The 22,985-nt window shown below is 34.3% G+C and overlaps 1 protein-coding gene across 1 annotated transcript; it reads left to right on the forward strand.

Annotated features, from left to right (window-relative positions):
• Positions 1–265: 265 nt before the first annotated feature.
• LOC149260104 (bidirectional sugar transporter SWEET3b-like) lies at positions 266–2,036 on the forward strand. The gene is made up of 7 exons (XM_089456628.1): positions 266–302; positions 486–522; positions 835–1,057; positions 1,208–1,369; positions 1,491–1,613; positions 1,715–1,888; positions 1,974–2,036. The coding sequence occupies exons 1-7, from the start codon at positions 266–268 to the stop codon at positions 2,034–2,036; spliced, it is 819 nt and encodes a 272-aa protein (XP_089312754.1).
• Positions 2,037–22,985: the final 20,949 nt, after the last annotated feature.

Consider the following 22,985-nt stretch of genomic DNA (forward strand, 5'->3'; position numbering starts at 1 on the left):
ACTGTACTCGAATATTTACCCAGCCTTTGTGATTTTTTAATGCTACCATCTCGTCTTTTGTTCTGTATTCCAATAGGTGAGAATATACGTGCAGGTACCCGCAGAGATCACCTTCCCGAAACCCTGCAACGAATGAAAGTAAAATTTGAAGTGACACAAGGGCTATAAGTATGCACCCCACACTCTAGTATCTTCACCCCTCGTTTTTTGCTTCTTTTAATCATCCCGCAAACACAGAGTTTCGTGTTTCGAGAACAGAGAGACGATGAATAACTTTGTACGTCTAGGGGTTGGCATTTTAGGTGCGTGAACGCTACCATACCCCGCAACATAATGTTTGCTCTCTTTTCTCTGTTATTATAAATGTCAAAGTTTTCTAGTTGGACTGGAACCATAGATTGAATGTTTAGATTCTAGTTCCTCTTAAACTGTAGCTGAACTATATAGTAACGTCAGCGTTTGGTTTATCTTACATGACTCTACAGGTAGTGCCATTGCTCTTCTTATGTATGGAGCACCTATGTAAGTATAATAGTACCACCGCATAACCCATATTATTAATTTCTGATATTAGTTTAGTGTAATCGCCCTGAATAGTACTAGGTTTAAGAGAGTTATTCAAATGAGAATTGCAGAGAGGTTCTTGGTATTAATAAACGATGATAATATTTTAATGTGTAGTAGTTATCACGGCATAACCCATATTATTAATTTCTGATATTATTTTAGTGTAATCGCGCTGAATAGTACTAGGTTTAAGCGAGCTATTCAAATGAGAAATGCAGAGAGGTTCTTAGTATTAATAAACGATGATAATATTTTAACCCTGAACAGAACTACATTCATGAAGGTGATCCAAATGAGAAGTACGGAGAGTTTTTCAGCCTTTCCATATGCAATAGCGTTGTACAACTGCATTCTGTACACGTGGTATGGATCGCCTATAATCAGCAATGGGTGGGATAACATTGTTGTTATGGTTGTCAATGCTGTTGGCATACTGCTTGAGTGCTGCTTTATTTGTATCTATCTCACTTTCGCTCCACCTAAACCCAAGGTATTCTCTTGTCATATTTATTTGCTGCAAATAGTTTTGAAGAGTCCCGCGGTTCGAGATGGCCTATTTTTGTCAATCAACATTGACATAGATCCTTGGAATCATTTGGCAGTTCATAATCAGTTAATGTTCAATGAATATTTCTTGCAGAGGAAAATGGTAGGAATGGTTATAGGCGTGTTGATGGTGTTTGGAGCTATTGCAATAACTTCCTTTTTGGCTGTCCATGATCACAACAAAAGGAAGGCCGTTGTAGGAACTGCAGGAATAGTGGCAACTGTCATTCTCTACGCTTCTCCACTATCTGTAGTTGTAAGCTTTATATAGCATTAGCTCTTTATAATGGCTCATCCATCGTTTAGATTCACTTATTGTTAACTGTACAAAATTGCATTTATTGTTAATATTTCTTACCGACTTTATTAAATTCCAGCGAACGGTAATCCAAACCAAGAGCGTGGAATTCATGCCCAGCTTCTATTTCTCCTTCTTTGCTTTCCTCGGAAGTGTGCTGTGGATGGTATATGGCGCTCTTAGCAAGGATATCATCATCATGGTAAGGTTAGTACTTTATATTAGAGAATTTCTCTGGCGTATAGTGTTTCTTGTTCTGACTGACATAATAAGCTACAGCTGAATCATACTTTGTTTTTGCAGGCACCAAACTTTCTCGGTGTGCCATTGGGGTTGGCTCAGATGGTTTTATTCTGTGTTTATCGAGCCAAAAAGAGCCAATGCGTTGAAAAACAACGCGACTTTACGAAAGAGAGGAGCGACGTCGAAAAACCAAGGTGCCCCTTGGATAACCAAGATATCGAAATGCAGTTGAATGTATGACTTGGCCGAGGCCGACCAAACTCTTCATCCTCCACGATAAAATTTGCATCGTATTTTCGTTATTTTACACACTTGGTAGTATGCGGCCATATCGAATTACCACTCGGGCTTTGAGTCAGTGAATGGTACCGAAGTGTGCTAAGTTCATGTAAAATTTTGTAGACTATGATTTATTAAATTAGTCCAGTTTCCATATCTGTAATTCAGCAACGTCCGTAAATCTTGTCATATCTATATAGAAGAACGTAAAATTTAAATCCATTATCATAGAAATTTAATTAAATTTTGAACCAGCGAAGCACAAAACTTTTGGGGTATCCATATGTGTAAAGCTAAAACAACTTTAGTGCAACTTGTTGAAATATTAATTTCAACCGGACATTTATTGCAGCGTTGGTTTCGCAAAACCACCCAGACTTCCCCGCACCACCTATTGGTAAAAGTGGTAAAAACCACCCAGACTTCCCCGCACCACCTATTGGCAAAAGTGGTATCCGTAAAAAGGCTCGGAACACCCCAACTAATTGACACGTGTCCAGTGTACAACTCCAAAACCACCAATTCCCCGGACATTAAACTTCGATTAAGTTGTGTGAGTTTGGTGTGCTGCGTCCGATCAAGTCAATGGACAGGATCATTTTCAACCTGCCTGAACTTTTTGGGTTTGACCGCCAACGTTGTCAGTAAATCAATTAATGTAATTAATGTTTGGTAAAAGTTTTAAATTTTAATAGTTTTCAAAAACCACTGAGGTATGGGCAAGTCAACGCCTTATTAAATCCTTTTAGTTTTGGTATATGGTTTTTTTTGTATTCATTCGCATATGTAATTGTAATGTGTAATGGAATGAAAAGGGGGTTTGCGGCAGCAAATGAAAGCAGGGGTTAATTTTTTCAGAGAAGGCATTTTGAAATGTGCAGACAGTCCATATAAAATTTTATTGGTGGATATGTAATGCATCAAGTGCAGAAGCGTGAAAAGGGTGAAGCACGTTTTTTTTGTTTTGTTATAATGAAAACATAAGATTTTCTTTTACAACAGTAAAAGTAAGTCTTTTTTTTCACACAGCAGTGAAAAGAGTTATGTAAATTTTGTTTTGTTGGGAGTTTGAAATGTAGTGCGAATGTAATCAGGTTATGTAAGAAATTTTTATTTTTACAGCAGTGAATATAAAATTTTTTACATAGCAGTGAATGAAGATTTTACATAGCAGTGTAAAATTATTTGTAAAAGAGGCAGAGAAATTTGTTTTTGGTGAAAGTTCTTGGTTAATCCCTTTGAGTGAGAGGAAGAAAATTGTACCAAACAGTTTATAAATTAATACAAGCCTATTTTGGTTGAGAAACTTTGCTCTGCTCAGAAATTTTTTTTAAGCTTCCCTATGCAAAAGATCCCGTGGCAGAAACAGAGTATTTCCTCTGTTCAATATTTGTTTGAAATTACCAGAAATTTCCAACATGGTATCAGAGCTAAACCAGGCTCTTTGAAGGTGTAAAGAAACTGAAGGAAGGTTCCTTTTGTTGCAGCAGTAAATCATCTCCAGCAAAGTGAGGTCTCAGGCAACAGAATCCAGGTATTTCTCAGACCAGTTTTTGTGTTACTGCTGAAGAAACAATCAGTATTTTAAATATACAGTCAAGGATTTAGAAGCATAGCTGAGAATGCAAGGAATGGCTAGCACAAGCATTAGTATGGGTATGTTTAATAATCAGCTATGATTACTGGGCAATAACCATGAGAGCCCTGTTTGTCTCACAAGATCTATGAGAACTTGTTGAGGATGGTTTTGAAGAACCATCAGATCAAAATCAGTTTAATAGATTAACTCAGGTAGAGAAGGATCTACTGAAGAGCAATAGGAAGAAGGATTCAAAAGCCCGTGTGTTTTTGTATCAAGCAGTGGACCAGAGTGTGTTTCCAAGGATAGCAGCAGCTAAGACATCCAAAGAAGCATGGAAAACCCTCAAGACAACCTATCAAGGCATGGAGAAAGCGAAGACAACAAAACTACAGTTGCTTAGGAAAGATTTTGAGAATCTGAACATGAAGGAGTCAGACAATATTGACTCATTCTTCACACATGTGATTGGTCTGGTCACAGAGATAAGGACTCATGGAGAAACTCTTGAAAAAAGGAGGATTGTGGGGAAAATATTGAGGGTCCTACCCTCAAAGTTTGATGTGATTGTCACCATCATAGAAGAGACAAAGGATCTCTCAAACTTTTCAGTTGATGAGCTACATGCATCATTGATAACACATGAGCAGAGGTTGAGCAGAAATGAAAACTCATCTCTAGAACAAGCCTTCAAGACCCAGATGTCCTTTGGAAGAGGAAGACGTCAAGGCAGAGGAAACAAGAGAGGAAGAGGCAGAAGCCAAAACAGAGGTGGAAGGAACAGCCCAGCAAATGCTCAAGGAAGAGGCAGCAATCCAAATCAGAACCAAGGCCAAGGCAACAACCAACAAAGAGGACAACATCATGCTCAAGGACAAAGGTATGAAAAATCCAATGTCCAATGTTATTATTGTAAAAAATATGGGCATTATGCAAATGAATGTAGGAAGAAGCAACATGATATGAGTAATAAACCAAATGCAAATGTCACTAGAGAAAACATCAGTCAAGATAATGTGTTGTTAGCTTGTAACATGGCTGAAACAAACAGTGAAGACATATGGTTTCTAGATTCCGGTTGTAGTAACCATATGACAAGAAACATAGCCCTGTTTTCTGCTTTAGATCAGAGTGTGAAGTCACAAGTCACACTTGGAACTGATAGCAAAATTTCTATTATGGGAAAAGGAGAGGTAAAAATATTTACAAAGAAAGGTGAAAAGAAAACCATAGCAAATGTCTACTATGTCCCTGGAATGAGATGTAACCTCTTGAGTATTGGACAGCTTGTTCAAAAAGGTTACAATGTTTTCTTTGAGAATGATGTCTGCACCATCATGGATAGAGCACCCAGCAAAAGATGTATTGTTGAAGTAAAGATGACAAGGAACAGGATGTTCCCTCTCAGAATAAGAGTAGATTTGAAAAACAAAGAAGTAATTGCAACAGTTACCCAAGAGGCTTTCCAAAGCGTGCCAAAGGATGAAAATTGGTTGTGGCACTTGAGATTTGGACATCTCAACTTTGGAGGTCTTAACCTGTTGAGTAAGACAGGAATGGTAAGAGGATTACCATTGATAGAGAAACCGGACAACATTTGTGAAGGTTGCATATTGGGTAAACAACACAGAGAAAGTTTTCCTTCAGGGAAAAGCATAAGGGAAAAGGCACCCTTAGAGATTGTCCACTCAGATTTATGTGGACCGATGCAAACTCCATCATCAGCGGGCAACCAATATTTTCTAACATTCATTGATGATTTCACCAGAAAAACTTGGGTCTATTTCCTTAAGAACAAAAGTGAAGTGTTTGAAAAATTTCGAAATTTCAAAGCACTTGTGGAAAACCAAAGCGGGCTGCATATCAAAGTTCTAAGAACTGACAGAGGAGGTGAGTACATCTCCAAGGAATTCCTACGGTTTTGTAGAGAAAATGGAATACACAAACAGTTTACAGCTAGGTACACCCCGCAGCAAAATGGAGTTGCTGAAAGGAAGAACAGGACCATCATGGATATGGCGAGGAGCATGTTGAAGGCAAAGCATTTGCCAAATTATTATTGGGCTAAAGCTGTACATTGTGCAGTGTATATTTTGAATAGGTGTCCTACAAAAGCTGTGATGAACAAAGTGCCGGAAGAAGCATGGAGTGGGAGAAAGCAAGGAGTCACCCACATGAAAGTTTTTGGATGTGTGGCTTATGCACACATTCCAGATCAGCTAAGGAGGAAGTTGGACAGCAAAGGGGAGAAATGTATTTTCATTGGATACAGTGAGGAATCCAAAGCTTACAGGTTGTATATCCCATCCACCAAGAAGTTTTTTGTCAGCAGAGATGTTCAGTTCATTGAAGAGGAAGCTTGGGATGGAAGCGTAGAGAAAACAGTGAATGATAAAAACTATTTGTTTCATGATGAATATGAAGAGGAGATGACTGAAATACATCCCCAAACAGCAGCGCCAACACAAGGACAGCAAGGAACACCCTTGAGGATAAATGAAAGTGCTTCTCCAAGCACACCACAAGGAGGAAATTCAAGTGCATCTTCAAGCACTTGCACACTGAATGAAAGAGGTAAGAAATTCAGAAATTTAAGTGACATTTATGGTGAAGGAATGAATTCCTTGTTTGCTTTGTATTGTCATGTTGATGACCCTATTCATTTCGAAGATGCAATTAAGGATAAGAAAAGGATAGAGGCTATGGATGAGGAGATGAATGCCATAGAAAGAAACAAGACATGGGATTTGGTAGAACTACCAAAAGGTAAAGAGGTTATAGGAGTTAAATGGGTCTACAAGACCAAGTGCAATGTTGAAGGCAAGATAGAAAGGCACAAGGCAAGGCTAGTTGTCAAGGGATACAAGAAGCAGTATGAAAGAGATTATGAGGAAACTTTTGCACCGGTTGCAAGAATGGAAACCGTGAGAGTAGTGCTATCCATAGCAGCTCAAAAAAAGTGGAAAGTTTACCAAATGGATGTGAAGTCAACATTCCTGAATGGAGTGTTAATGGAAGAGGTTTATGTTGAGAAACCTCTAGGCTATGAGAAGAAAGGCCTAGAGCACAAAGTGTGCCGATTGAAGAAAGCTCTTTATGGGCTGAAGCAAGCACCAAGGGCGTGGTACAGTAGGATAGATTCCTATCTACTGGAGAATGCATTTGACAAATGTGAGGGAGAACCCACAGTCTACATCAAAGAAAAAGATGGTAAATTGCTAATTGTTGTATTATATGTTGATGATGTTATTTTTACAGGTAATGATGACTACCTCATTGAACAGTTCAAAACAGTCATGAAAGAGGAATTTGAAATGACTGACATGGGTTTGCTGAGATACTTCTTAGGAATAGAAGTAGATCAAAATGAAAATGGAATTTTTATCTCACAGGAAAAATATGTAAATGAAGTGTTGGGCAGATTTAATATGCAAGAGTGCAAGGCAGCAATCACTCCCACAGTAATGGGATTAAAACTCAGCAAAGAGGACAGCAGCAAGGATTTTGATCCTAGCGTGTACAAGAGTATAGTTGGCAGCCTTATGTATTTAACTGCAACTAGGCCTGACATAATGTTTGCTGTTAGTTTAATTTCCAGATTCATGGAGAGGCCAAAGGAAGCACATTGGCAGGTAGCCAAAAGAATTCCGAGGTATGTTAAAGGTACTAAAAGGTTTGGCATTTTATATACTACTTCAGAATGTTCATATTTGGTTGGATACACTGATAGTGATTAGGCTGGAAGTGTAGATGATCGGAAAAGAAATTCCGGTTATGTTTTTCACATGGGTTCAGGAGCCATTTCATGGGCTTCTAAGAAGCAGTCCATTGTAGCATTGTCTACAGCAGAGGCTGAATATGTGGCAGCTACAGCAACAACATGTCAAGCAGTGTGGATGAGAAGAATGTTGAGGAGCTTAGGCCAAGAGCAGGCAAAAGCAACGGTGATTTTTTGTGACAATAGCTCAGCTATTGCATTATCCAAGAATTCTGTGTTTCATAAGAGAACGAAACACATTGACACAAGGTTTCACTACATCAGAGAATTGGTGAGCAATGGAGAAATTGTTCTACAACATTGCAGGACTCAGGAACAGGTTGCAGACATTTTGACAAAGCCACTGGACAAGAAAAGCTTTGAATTTTTGAGAAAATGTCTGGGTATGACTGATAAACCAGCAGTTGAAATTAAAGGGGAGTGTTGAAATACTAATTTCAACCGCACATTTATTGCAGCGTTGGTTTGGCAAAACCACCCAGACTTCCCCACACCACCTATTGGCAAAAGTGGTATCCGTAAGAAGGGCTCCGAACACCCCGACCAATTGACACGCGTCTAGTGTACAACTCCGAAACCACCAATTCCCCGGACATTAAAATTCGATTAAGTTGTGTGAGTTTGGTGTGCGAAATGCATCCGATCAAGTCAATGGAGTAGGATCATTTTCAACCTGCCTGAACTTTTTGGGTTTGACCACCGACGTTGTCAGTAAATCAATTAATGTAATTTAACGTAGTCCGTAGAATGTTTGGTAAAAGTTTTAAATTTTAAAAGTTTTCAAAAACCACTGAGGTGTGGGCAAGTCAACGCCTTATTAAATCCTTTTGGTTTTGGTATATGTTTTTTTTTTTGTGTATTCATTCGCATATGTAATTGTAATGTGTAATGGAATGAAAAGGGGGTTTGCGGTAGCAAATGAGAAACAGATGAGCACAGCAGTGCGAAGAAAATGAAACCAGAGCAGGGGTTAATTTTTCCAAAGAAGGCATTTTGAAATGTGCAGATAGCCCATATAAAATTTTATTGGTGGATATGTAATGCATCAAGTGTAGAAGCGTGAAAAGGGTGAAGCAAGTTTTTTTTGTTTTGTTATAATGAAAACATAAGATTTTCTTTTACAACAGTAAAAGTAAGTCTTCTTTTTTACACAACAGTGAAAAGAGTTATGTAAATTTTGTTTTGTTGGGAGTTTGAAATGTAGTGCGAATGTAATCAGGTTATGTAAGAAATTTTTATTTTTACAGCAGTGAATATAAAATCTTTTACATAGCAGTGAATGAAGATTTTACACAGCAGTGTAAAATTATTTGTAAAAGAGGCAGAGAAATTTGTTTTTGGTGAAAGTTCTTGGTGAATCCCTTTGAGTGAGAGGAAGAAAATTGTACCAGACAGTTTATAAATTAATACAAGTCTATTTTGGTTGAGAAACTTTGCTCTGCTCAGAATTTTTTTTAAGCTTCCCTGTGCAAAAGATCCTGTGGCAGAAACAGAGTATTTCCTCTGTTCAATATTTGTTTGAAATTACTAGAAATTTCCAACACAACTCTTAGCTCCAAATGTCATGCACGCCCAAACTCGAATTTCAAAGAAATTGGTGACAAATGCATGACAGAATCATGACTGAAATATGCCAGACAAAATAATGGAAAATGGAAAACAGTAGGCTTGATGTAACAGATGAAAAAGGACAAATGCCCTTCGCTATAGAACTCAAATAAATTATTAGCTATCCCTAAACGTTAAATAACTTTTTAACAGAAGTGACATGTAAAGTTCATATAATTTTCACAACGGTAGTATGTTGTTTTTTCTTTTGGAATTAGAAGTGTATTAATTACTTCTTTTGTATAGGTTTTGGTAGGTTATGTGGAGTTTAAAGTTTAAATATTGTAACAGTTAGTAAAGCATGTGACTTAAAGTTGGTATAAGTATTATTAGCATTTTAAAGATTCTTCTGTGGAATTCAACAACATTGTTGTGTGTTATTATAGGGTGTTATGGTTAGTTATTTAATGTTTAATTATTATAGCAATTTAATTTCCTCCTACGTCTAAGGAATTTGAAGAATCTTTTACTTAAGAATGATGGATGTTCTTGTAGAGTTGTTACCCAACCATTGCACCTAAGAGCCTCTACCAAGAACTGTAGTTGTAATAATGGAGCCTCCATCTTAAGTTTTAGCTCCATCTTAAGTTGTAGTCATGAGCCTAGAGCCTCAATTGTAAGTTGCTTCCCTAAAGTGTTGTCATGGTGAGCTTGAGTCACAATAGTCACTTTATCATCAATAAGAACTTTATGTGACTCAACTTAATGCTGGTAGGTGTTTCAAAAACCATTGGTGAATGGGCCATATGCAGAGAAAACGCTGCCACTTTGAGCAAGGGGCTACCATCATATCTAGGAAGGCAGCAATGGAATAGAGCAAGAAATAGAGAGATAAACCAAATCAAGGGTTTGTGAACCCACACTACTACATGTGGGGGGTGTTTTCAGATAATATTTAAGACAATTTTCGAGTCAATCGTCTTAACTTGAGACAAAAAGAAACTTGTGTATTGTCTTAATTATAGTCTTTAAGCGGGTGTCTCAAAATTATTGTCTTAAAAAATTGTCTCTATAAAGACAATATAGAACATATATTATTCTTGTCTCTATAAAGATAGAGACATTAGTGTCTGTTAGTTGACAATTTTATTTGTCTCTCCAGAGACAATTTCATTTGTCTCTATAGAGACACTTTCATTTTTGTCTGCAGAGACACTTTTATTTTTGTCTCTTTAGAGACAATTCCATTTTTGTCTCTTTAGAGACAATTACATTTTTTTCTCTTCAGGGACAATAGCTGAGATTAAAAACATATTGTTTCTATACAGACTATATGTCCATAATTCCAACTATTGTTTCTCTAGAGAGAATATGAAAAAATATTTAAAAAAAAAAATCATTTTAAATGTTATTTTAAGGTGGTTTCAACATTTAAAGTTTCCAAATAGTGATTTTAATTACCTGAAATCTCCGTTCTTTATGGAAATAAAAGGAATAGATTCCAATTTTTTTAAAGCTAACAACAAATTCATTTTAAATCTAAATGAAAAAAAAAATCGAAAACTTTACAATTTCATAAAGCAACCTTGAAATTAAGAAGGAAACACACTTATATTTGTTGAAAATACATTCGCGTCATTGAATTCGAACATTCAAGATCCTTAGTTGGAACTTCATTTCATGACATATTATGAGGCAAAAGAAAAATGTTCAAGATTTCTCCATCCTACAAGAGAGTTTACTCTTCGACATTTAAATCCAAAATCTTGAATCCCATTAAATGATGGAATATTAAATTCATATCCAGTCATTAGCTCCATAATTTCAATACCCTTGTACAATTGGAATTGGCTTCCTTGATAACAAAAAATTGTAATAATGTATATGCATTTGAATCTACAATTGATTGGCAATCCTACCTTGATGAATGTTTTACAAAAGATGGAAAATTGGAACACATCATAGCAACATGATATAGGGAAATTCTCAATCTATTAGTGACCTACAAATTTATCTCCTCTAGTACTCGCTTTCAAAATTCGACAATCGCTGACGTGGTATTTATTTAACATTCTCAAGTAAACCTACTCATTACCATAAAATGAATCTAGTTCTTGTTCATCATGAGGCCCTATAAATGTTGAGTGTGGTAAAAGCATCTCCATGTTTTCATATTCCAATAAACTTGTCATGAAGTATTCATGCCTATTCCCAACAGAAATAGAAGAGCATTTAGAAATATCACAGGGAAGTCTTGGGCTCTCGAGTCAAGGAATATGTAATGAACTATTCTGATCAATGTAGACTCTCGATCTGAAATAAAAGTAAAACCTGTAAAAAAAATCAAAATTCACATTTCCTTAATTTCTTATGATGCCCTAAATCCTAGTAGACTGTAGCATACAGTTTAATTACAGTTCCATGCTACCTGAAGCCTTCAAGTTTTTCAGTTAAAATGATCATAAATTTCATAATCCATAAAATGATATTATGTTCTTAAGAATGCTTGCTTGCTTATTATCGCTTCATCCTAGGAGAAAAATTCATGGCAGAATCATGGCTGCCCTACAGAATAATGGGAAAATAATGGGCCTGATGTCGTAGATGCAGAAGTTCAATTGCCCTCTCGCTATAGAAGTCAAATAAGTTATTATTTATCCATAAAAGTTTAATAACCTTTTAACATAAGTGACATGTAAAGGTCATATAATTTCCACCACTTATGTTGACCATACTGAAATTTACTATCTATTTTTCATGTCATTTAATTTGTCACGGGATATGTAAGGTGCAATAATGAGGTGCATGTGACTTGGGTTAAACACTACACAAGCAACCTCTCCTCCTCAAATTCTGAATCCATGTCCACTCCTACATCCCAACCATCATTTCAATTTTTACATAAATTTATATAAACAGATTCATCTAGTGATCTCTACATGGTGGGAACAAAAGGGTTCTTATAACAAAGGTGGTTTCAATTTCATCATCTACATGTGTATCTTCATTTTCTTCACCATGTTTTCTCTCTTCATCCCATACAAAATCATTTTTTTCTTTGAAAAATTCATTAGTAAATTTGCTTATATTGTTTATGAGAACTGGACTCTTCATGTCTTATATATATTATTCTACATCGATAGGCTCTTCCACAACTTCTTAAATTAATATTGCAATATCAACATCCTCTAGTTCTTTTGTCACAATAATCACTTCGTCAACAACTGAAATGCTCTATTGATCAGTGTTGGTGACACTTTCACTTTATGTCCTTTGTAGAATATTTCAAGCTACTTTGGATGTGGTTGTTGTATTAATATTAGGAAGCATCCTCTCATCCAAGCCTTTTTGAATAAGAAACAATGATGTTTCATACTCCTTGTTCTCCTCAAGTTTCTCCCTCTAACCTTGAGTCATGGCCTCATAGGCTACCTAGCTTAAGGGTTCTTCAAACCCATTCAAAACAACGTCTCATAAATAATCTATTAGTATGTTAATTTTCCACAATTCATAATTTTTACCAAAGAAAATAGGAGGGTTTGGAAGTTAAGGACTACTCAAAATGTCCATCCTTTGATGAATATGATATTTTCCAATATTTGTTGTGGTCTTGAGCTTCTAAAAAACCTTCAAACCATTACAATATAGATGCAAAAGAAATCAGAGTTGCAGATTCCACTCTAGGAAACAACTAGGGCTCACAACGGTCATCCTTTCGATATGGTGGCTTCCTCAAATACCAAATGTTTCTCATCACCCCCTCAACAAAATCGACTATGAAAATAACATAACTAGGAGTTTTTAATGCAAGTGGGTTTTGAAGTCCTTGATTTGGTGTATCTCTGTAAATAAATTTGAAAATGGTCCTCTATAATAGGGCATTTTTAATGGAAATGGGTTTACAAACCATTGTTTTGGTTTACCTCTCTATTTCTTTCTTTGTTGCATTGTTGGCTTCCCACAAGTGATGGTAGCCCCTTGCTCAAAGTGGTAGAAGTTTCTCTGAAAATGGTTCATTCAACAGTTGTTGTTCAAACACCTATCAATATCAAGTTGAGTCACTTAAAGTTGTTGTAGATGATAAAGTGACTATTTTGATGCAAGATCATGATGGAAACACTTAGGGAATTGGCTTACAATCGACGCTCTAGGCTCGTGACTACAATTTAAGATGCGGCCTCGAGTATTGCAACTATGGTTCTTGTTAGAGGATATTAGCTGCAATGGTTGGGGTAGAAACTCTACAAGAGCATAATTGATTCTTAGTTAGAGGATTCTTCAAATTCCTTAACCTGGTACCACTATGGGATACATAGGAGAAAATTAAATTGCTATAATAATTAAACACTAGATAAGTCACAAAAACACCCTATAATAACACACAACAATGTTGTTGAATTCCACAATTTAGAAGAATCTTTAAAATGCTAATAATAATTATATCAAATTTAACTCACATGCTTTACTAACTATCACTTTATTTAGACTCGAAGCTCCACATAACCTACCAAAGCCTATACGAAAGAAGTAATTAATACATTTCTAACTCCAACCAAAAACAACATTGTACAGTTGTGGAAATTATATGAACTTTACATGTCACTTATGTTAAAAGGTTATTAAACGTTTAGGGATAGCTAATAGTTTATTTGACTTCTATAGAGAGAGGGAACTTCAACTTTTTCATCTATGACATCGAGCCCATTGTTTTATCATTATTGTGCTGGGAAGCCATGATTGTCTAAAAGGAAGTTATTTTCATGTTCCACCTTATTAGTATCACAAATCTGGAAAATTCTATCATCCCAGGGAGTCTTGGGAGTAGACCATCGCTCGGTGTCACTCTAGAGCTCATTGGAGTTAGTCCTAATCCTAGTGATGTTCATTTTACTCTTAGTGCTAGTCAACATAGAGAGATAATTATGGTTATCAAGGGTGGGGTTGATCTCCTACTTATAGTACCTTAGCTTTCTTTTATCCTCCAACTTCCTAACATCCCACATCTTATCATTAAAATTGGAGGTAATAGTATCTTTGATATTTTCCTTGCTTCCCATGATGACCTCCTCCTTAATCCCCCAAAGGTTTAGTCAACACTGAGCATCCTAATGCCACCCAAGCTTGGGGCACATGTGTGTGTTTTGAATAAAGTTATAAGCAATTTTTGGGGGCCTCTTGGATTCCATATCATGAAGCTTCTTCTTATACATTAGATATCTAAACATAGTCTCACTTTCAAAGGGGTATAGGCCAGCTTCGATCAAGAGGATATGATAAGGAGTATTTCCCTTGATGTTGAGGTTGTAGGTTATGAATTGCTTTTGGATCATCTTAATCTTTCTCCACAACTCCCTAGATATACTACACCCCCAAACTTCACATATCTATAAGATAATAGGGGTGACGAGAGTCTCAAAGAGGAACGTTTTTTACTCCAAATGTAAATATCAACTGGCTTATAATTCTTTTCTAGCTCATAATAGGCTTCGAAACCTCCAATAATTCCTTTCTCGGTGCTATAATTCGAGTTGAGATAATGAGGAAAGTTAATACCCAAATATTTATAAGAAGAAACCCACTCAAGCAAATGGTTATCATAGACACAACTACCATGGGTGATGTTTTTACACTAGCCTTTAGTTGACTAGATTTTTTTGCATGTCTCCTCCTCCTAGCGCAAGGCAAAACCATCCCCTAGGTTGACTTGCTGATGAGGCCCATCTTTTAATATTAATATTATTATATTAAATAATATTATTATTAATATTATTATTTTAAATCATAATGATAATAATAATAATATTTTTATTAATATAAATTAATAATATTCATTCATTTGTTAATTCATGAAAATTTTTGGAAAAAATCACATAGGGAGTATTTGGTCAACACTTTTCGAAGTAGCAATTGTGGTTCATCTTTAGGACATTGAAAAGGTAGATCTCAAGGAAGGTTAAATAAGAAGATTGCTCAACCTAAAGGTTAGAGGAAAACAACTATATTTCACTGGAGAGTGCCCTGCATACAACCACATTAGATCTCAATTTCACAACCTTTGTTACAATACTGACCTTCCTAGCCTTTTACAATGCCAAAATTATAGTGAACTCCGGAGGCTTCTCTCCAAACTTTTTGAGCATAGGAATAAAATCTTAAATCAAAATAAATAATTTGTCTTTTTAGGTCCGATAGATCATTATTTGGTCTCAGCGGACGTTAACCATCATCATCATCATCATCATCATAAACCAACGAAACGGCTATTTACTTTAAATTGCTTAAATAATTAATAAATAATAATTTAATTTATTTAAATAATTATTTAATATATTAATTAAGATATTCATTCCTTATTTATTAATGTAATTATTTATTTGATTATCTAAATACGAAAAAATGACTAAAATAAACTGAAATAAAAATATATAAATAACTAAATAGCTAAACTAAACTAAATAAAATATAAAATAAATAAATAATAAAAAGAATAAATAAATATATAAAAATAAAAAGTGAGGGTGTGCGTTAAAAAATAAATAAAAATAAAAATATAACCAATTATATATATATATATATATATATATATATATATATATATATATATATATATATAAAATAAAAGGGGATAAATAAACAATGATAGAATGATTTTTTTTTTTTTTAATTATATAGAAAATAAAAAAGATGGTGTTCTAAAAAAAAACATCATAATAATAATAATAATAACAGATGTTAATAGTAATAAATGAAATTGATCACAAATACATAATATTACTAAAAAACAATAAAAATAAAAAATAAGAGAGGGAGAATCCTCTATAAGACAAAAAGGGATTAAAAGCTCAGAAAAACAGGAAAAAGACCAAGACGAGAGGGCGAGAATCCAATAGCTACTAATTTTCAAGTCATCATCCCTATTAATGTTATTAGAGGACCACCGAATTTCAATGGTTTCCCTAAACTTCCGTTGATGAAAATGAGAAATTTTTGTGACGAGCTTAGCCTCCACAATGTATATGTGATGCTTAGTCTTCACTGCATGTTCCACTAAAGCCAAGGATTTGGTCCTCCCATGTTTGATGTCAGCAACATGTTCATTAATCCTTCAATTAATAGACCGACCAGTTTCTCCTATGTATGAGGGCCCACATGAACATTGGATGACATAAACACCTTTCAAATCGATAGGGTTCACCTGGTCTTTAATCGGCTTTAGGGAGCTTCTAATGGCGTTGAGGGGTTTAAAGGTTGAGGGAACATTATGTTTCTTCAGGATTCTGGCAATCTTTTCTGTGGTCCCTTGGATGAAGGGGAGGTGAGCTCTTGGATGTCGATCAAATAGTCTCAACCTTAGGACCCTTACCAGCTTTGAGGAAAGCTTTAACAAAACCTCTCTTGCTTGTGCTCTTTTCAATAATTATAATTAATAAATCACAATTTGATAACTTCAATTCAAATTAAAAAATTAATTTCTATAGCATGCAAATATTTACTATTATAATCATATTATTTACTATTTTAGGAAATTAAGTTATTGAATTGTTTGAAAATAGAAAAATAAATAAACACAAAATTTCATGGAAACATTCTTTAAAATTTTATGAAAAGATTCTTTCAAATCTTTCAAATCACTCTAAATTATTTTTTTAATATATTTATAGACTTTTATAAATCAGATTTACAAAATTAAAGGGTTTATAATATTAATCCTATTGTTTTTAATATTAATATTAAAGTTTATATTATCAACATTTAATATATTAATCTAGTGTTTAATATTCATGTTAGGGTTTACCATGAATATATATATAATATAATACTCTCTCGAGTTATAATATTAATACGTTGTGTTCTCAATATTAATCTCTTGAATTTTTAATATTAGACCATTGGATTTATTAATCTAATATATTTTTAATAATAATCACTTAGATATATAGTATTAATCCTTCATATTTAATATTATTTCATGGGTTTATAATGCATTGGGTTTATATTGATATCAATAATATTATCATATTATTATAATATCATAATTATTATTAGAAATTGTAATTATAATTATTATACTTATTTATGTAATATTATAATATTTTATTATTATTATGGATATATTAATATTTTTACTTTGTTAGTGGGTAACATGACCGTAACATAAAACTAATTTAGAATATAATATAATATAATATATATTACCATTGATATTATTTACATGTTTAAGGTGGACTCCTTAATTTTATAAGCATATTCTTATATTATTCTTTATTATCCCATAACTTTATGCTCAAAATACGGGGGTGACGCAAATCAAATATTCTGGGCTATTACCCTACCCACGCTACCTCGCCTTCTTTCTCACTACCCTGAATCCCACACCTACCTTGGAGAATAGAGAACTTAGTTATAATTTGTATAGCCACATAAGAGCTAACTTAGTTATAATTCCCAGATAAGAGCTCACTTACTCTCTCACCACCATAACTTAGATATAATTCCCAGATAAGAGCTCAATTATAATTATTATACTTATTTATGTAATATTACAATATTTTATTATTATTATTATGGATATATTAATATAATAAGTATTATTAAATTCCTACCATTAATACTTATCAATATTTTCAACCAAATTTATTAATATAATTGATATAATATATCAATTACATTTATCATAGTACTTATCAGATGAAAAATTGTTTGTGTAATAGCTTTTACTTTGTTAGTGGGTAACATGACGGTAACATAAAACTGATTTAGAATGAAATATAATATAGTATAATATAATATAATATAATATATATTACCATTGATATTATTTACATGTTTAAGGTGGTCTCCTTAATTTTATAAGCATATTCTTATATTATTCTTTATTATCCCATAACTTTATGCTCAAAATACGGAGGTGACGCGAATCAAATATTCTGGGCTATTACCCTACCCATTGTGTGAACTACGCTACCTCGCCTTCTTTCTCACTACCCTAAATCCCAGGCCTACCTAGAATAGAAAACTTAGTTAGAATTTGTGTACCCACATAAGAGCTAACTTAGTCATAATTCCCAGATAAGAGCTCACTTACTCTCTCACCACCTTAACTTAGTTATAATTCCCGGATAAAAGCTCAATTACGCTCTCACGACCTTACCTTTTTCAATGACATCAGGGAACACCAACTATGTGAATTTAGAATTTTATATCCTTTCATGCTTTATATTTTATGTTGGTTGAGTGTTGTGTGTACAATACTTAAAGGCTAATTAGATTTTATGATTTAAGAAAGGATGATATTTTATGATTAGGAACATTTGTTGTCAGGATAATGAGAGGACTATGTAAATATTTAAGTTTATAATAACATGCTTTTTAATAGTTTCATGGTGAGTGTTTATAATAACCTGTTTTACTTGGTAGTTGTATATCGCTACTAAAAATACATTTCAATGTTCTAGGCTATGTACTAAGAAAATAGTGTGTAAACAATTTAATTTAGATGTAGGATAATGTTGAAACTCATTGGAAGACATAGAAAATTTGTAGTTATGATGATTTTAAATGTAAAATAGATTATTTTAAGATTTTAGGTCAAATTGATATTTCATCATGAACGAGGAATATCATGCTTGAGTGCTGCTTTATTTGCATCTATCTCACTTTCGCTCCACCTAAACCCAAGGTATTTATCTTGTCAATCAACATGACATAGATCCTTAGAATCATTTGGCAGTTCATAATCAGTTAATGTTCAATGAATATTTCTTGCAGAGGAAAATCGTAGGAATGGTTATAGGCATGTTGATGGTGTTTGGAACTATTGCAATAACTTCCTTTTTGGCTGTCCATGATCACAACAAAAGGAAGGCCGTTGTAGGAACTGCAGGAATAGTGTCAGCTGTCATTCTCTATGCTTCTCCACTATCTGTAATTGTAAGCTTTATACTGCATTAGCTCTTTATAATGGCTCATCCATAGTTTATATTTAGTTATTGTTACCTGTACAACATGGCATTTATTGCTCATATTTCTTACCCAGTTTCTTAAACTGCACAGAATTGTAATTCAAACCAAGAGCGTGGAATTCATGCCCAACTTCTATTTCTCTTTCTTTGCTTTTCTCGGAAGTGTGTTGTGGATGGTATATGGCGCTCTTAGCAAGGATATCATCATCATGGTAATGTTACTACCTTATATCAGAGAATTCCTCTGGCGTATAGTGTTTCTTGTTCTGACTGACATAATAAGCTACAGCTGAATCATACTTAGTTTTTGCAGGCACCAAACTTTGTCGGTGCGCCATCAGGGTTGGCTCAGATGGTTTTATTCTGTGTTTATCGAGCCAAAAAGAGCCAACGCATTGAAAATGAAAAGATGGATGGATGCAAACAACGTGACTTTATGAAAGAGAGGAGCGACGTCGAAAACCAAAGTGCCCCTTAGATGAACAAGATATCGAAATGCAGTTGAATGTATGACTTGGCCGAGTCCGACCAAACTCTTTATCTTGTGCGATAAAATCTGCATCGTATTTTCTTTATTTTACACACTTGGTAGTATGCAGCCATATCGAATTACAACTCAGGCTTTGATTCAGTGAGTGATACCGAAGCGTGATAAGTTCATGTAAAATTCTCTAGATTCTATGAGTTATTAAAACAGTCAAGTTTCCATATCTGTAATTCAGCAATGTCCGCAAATCTTGTGATATCTATATAGAAGAATGTAAAATTTAAATCCATTATCATAGAAATTTAATTAAATTTTGAACCAGCGAAGCACAAAACTTTTGGGGTATCCATATGCGTAAAGCGAAAGCATCTTTAGTGCAACACTCCGCTCCAAATGTCATGCACGCCCAAACTCGAATTGCAAAGAAATGGCTGACAAATGCATGACAAAATCATGACTGAAATATGCCAGACAGAATAATGGAAAACGGAAAACAGTAGGCTTGATGTAACAGATGTAAAAGGACAAATGCCCTTCGCTATAGAACTCAAATAAAGTATTAGCTATCCCTAAACGTTAAATAACTTTTCAACAGAAATGACATGTAAATTTCATATAATTTTCACAATTGTAGTATGTTGTTTTTTTTTTTTTGAAATTAGAAATGTATTAATTACTTTTTCTGTATAGCTTTTGGTAGGTTATGTGGAGTTTAGAGTCTAAATATTTTAAATGCTAGTAAAGCATGTGAGTTAAAGTTGGTATAAGTATTATTAGTATTTTAAAGATTCTTCTACACTGTGGAATTCAACAACATTGTTGTGTGTTATTATAGGGTGTTATGGTTACTTATTTAGTGTTTAATTATTATAGCAATTTAATTTCCTCCTATGTCTAAGGAATTTGAAGAATCTTTTACTTAAGAATGATGGATGATCTTGTAGATTTGTTACCCAACCATTGCACCTAAGAGCCTCTTTCAAGAACCGTAATTGTAATAGTGGAGCCTCCATCTTAAGTTGTAGCTCCATCTTAAGTTGTAGTCACGAGCCCAGAGCCTCAATTGTAAGTTGCTTCCCTAAAGTGTTGTCATGGTGAGCTTGAGTCACAATAGTCACTTTATCATCAATAAGAACTTTATGTGACTCAACTTAATGTTGGTAGTTGTTTCCAAAACCATTGTTGAATGGGCCATTGGTAGAGAAAACTCTACCACTTTGAGCAAGGGGCTACCATCGTATGTAGGAAGGCAACAATGGAACAAAATGAAAAATAGAGAGATAAACCGAATCAAGGGTTTGTGAAACCACACTACTACATGTGGGGGGTGTTTTCAGACAATATTTAAGACAATTTTCAAGTCAATTGTCTTAACATGAGACAAAAAGAAACTTGTGTATTGTCTTAATTATTGTCTTTAAGCTGGTGCCTCAAAATTATTGTCTTAAAAATTGTCTCTATAAAGACAATATAGAATATATATTATTCTTGTCTCTATAAAGATAGAGACATTAGTGTGTCTTAGGAGACAATTTCATTTGTCTCTCCAGAGACAATTTAATTTGTCTCTATAGAGACACTTTCATTTTTGTCTGTATAGACACTTTCATTTTTGTCTCTTTAGAGACAATTTCATTTTTCTGTTAGGAGACAATTACATTTTTGTCTATTCAGGGACAATAGCTGAGATTAAAAACATATTGTTTCTATACAGACTATATGTCCATAAGGTGGTTTCAACATTTAAAGTTCCAAAATAGTGATTTTAATTACCTGAAATCTCTGTTCTTTATGGAAAAAAAAGAAAGAATAATTTTTTTTTTTTTAAAGCTAACAACAAGTCATTTTAAATCTAAACGAAAAAACAATTTCGAAAACTTTACAATTTTGGAAAGCAACCTTGAAAATAAGAAGGCAACACACTTATACTTGTTGAAAATACATTCATGTCATTGAATTCAAACATGCAAGATCCTTAGTTGGAAGTTCATTTCATGACATATTATGAGGCAAAAGAAAAATGTTCAAGATTTCTCCATCCTACAAGAGAGTTTACTCTCCGACATTTAAATCCAAAATCTTGATTCCCATTAAATGTTAGAAAATTAAATTCATATCCGGTCGTTAGCTCCACATTTTCAATACCCTTGTACAATTGGAATTGGTTTCCTTGACAGCAAGAAATTGTAAGAATGTATATGAATTCGAATCTACAATTGATTGGGAATCCTGCCTTGATGAAGATTTTACAAAGGATGGAAAATCGAAACAGGTCCTAGCAACATGATATAGGGAAATTCTCAATCTATTTGTGACCTACAAATTTATCTCCTCCAATACTAGCTTTTAGAATTCGACAGTCACTAATGTAGTAATTGTTTTACATTCTCAAGTCCGTGTAAGCCTGCTCATCACCATAAAATGAATTTAGTTGTTGTTCATCATGAGGCCCTATAAATGTTGAGTGTGGCAAACCCATCTCCATGTTTTCATATTTCGATAAACTTGTCTTGGAGTATTCATGCCTATTCCCAACAGAATTAGAAGAGGATTTAGAAATATTGCAGGGAAGTCTTGGGCTCTCAAGTTGAGGAATAGGTAATGAACTATTCTAATCAATGTAGACTCTCCACTTGAAATAAAAGTAAAACCTGTAAAAAAATCAAAATTCACATTTCCTTAATTTCTTATCATCCCATAAAGCCTAGTAGACTATAGCATATAGTTTAATTACAGTTCCATACTACCTGAAGGCTTCATGTTTTTTAGTTAAAATGATCAAAAATTTCAAAATCCATAAAAAGATATTATGTTCTTAAGAAAGCTTGCTTTCTTATTATCGCTTCATCCTAGGAGACAAATGCATGGTAGAATCATGGCTGCCCGACATAATAATGAGAAAATAACGGGCTCGACGTCGTAGATGTAGAAGTTCAACTGCCCTCTCGCTATAGAATTCAAATAAATTATTAGTTATCCGTAAACATTTAATAACCTTTTAACATAAGTGACATGTAAAGTTCATATAATTTCCACCACTTATGTTTCCCATACCAAAATTTACTATATATTTTTCATGTCATTTAATTTGTCACGGGATATGTAAGGTACAATTATGAGGTGCATGTGACTTGGGTTAAACACTGCACAAGGGACCTCTCCTCCTCAAATTCTGTGTCACGATCCCATTCTAACTTATACCATAAAAAAAAAAAATTATTGTTACCTAACCCCTACAGGTCATCATGGTATATTGATATAATTTATGCGCAGATATTTTGTTTTCAAACATTGTAATATATGGTTTATGGTTTACCCCTTGCACGTTGATTTTCATGCGTTGTAATTACATTTCACCAACCCGCACTAACACTATGCAACAGTCTTAATGAATTGAGTACTGGCTTATTAAATCACGGTGCCACATGGTGAGCGGATGTTAATCCAACTCACCCGTTCCGTGGCCAGGTGGATAAGAACCATGTGAGGCCATGTGATTATGCAGAGGGTTGTACATTATGGTTTGCGTGCCCACACTCCCGCTCAAACGAACGATGGTGATCGCTCCTCCAAATCGGATGGCTCAGATTGGGTTGAGGGTTTGGTTGACATTATATGATCCACCGGGTTCTTCGGTCTCGGTTCATTTGCGTCTAGGGAAAACCTATGCTCATCCGACATCTCCCTCCACCACACCA

This window comes from Pinus tabuliformis, chromosome 6, assembly GCF_031772625.1.
Source record: "Pinus tabuliformis cultivar Carrire ecotype Pingquan chromosome 6, CPIR1, whole genome shotgun sequence".
NCBI classification, from domain to species: domain Eukaryota; kingdom Viridiplantae; phylum Streptophyta; class Pinopsida; order Pinales; family Pinaceae; genus Pinus; species Pinus tabuliformis.

Coding starts and splice junctions, on each gene's coding strand:
- LOC149260104 (XM_089456628.1), top strand. CDS start 266: ATGAATAACTTTGTACGTCTAGGGGTTGGCATTTTAG. Junction 303..485: donor TCTAGGGGTTGGCATTTTAG/GTGCGTGAACGC, acceptor ATGACTCTACAG/GTAGTGCCATTGCTCTTCTT. Junction 1,370..1,490: donor CTTCTCCACTATCTGTAGTT/GTAAGCTTTATA, acceptor ATTAAATTCCAG/CGAACGGTAATCCAAACCAA.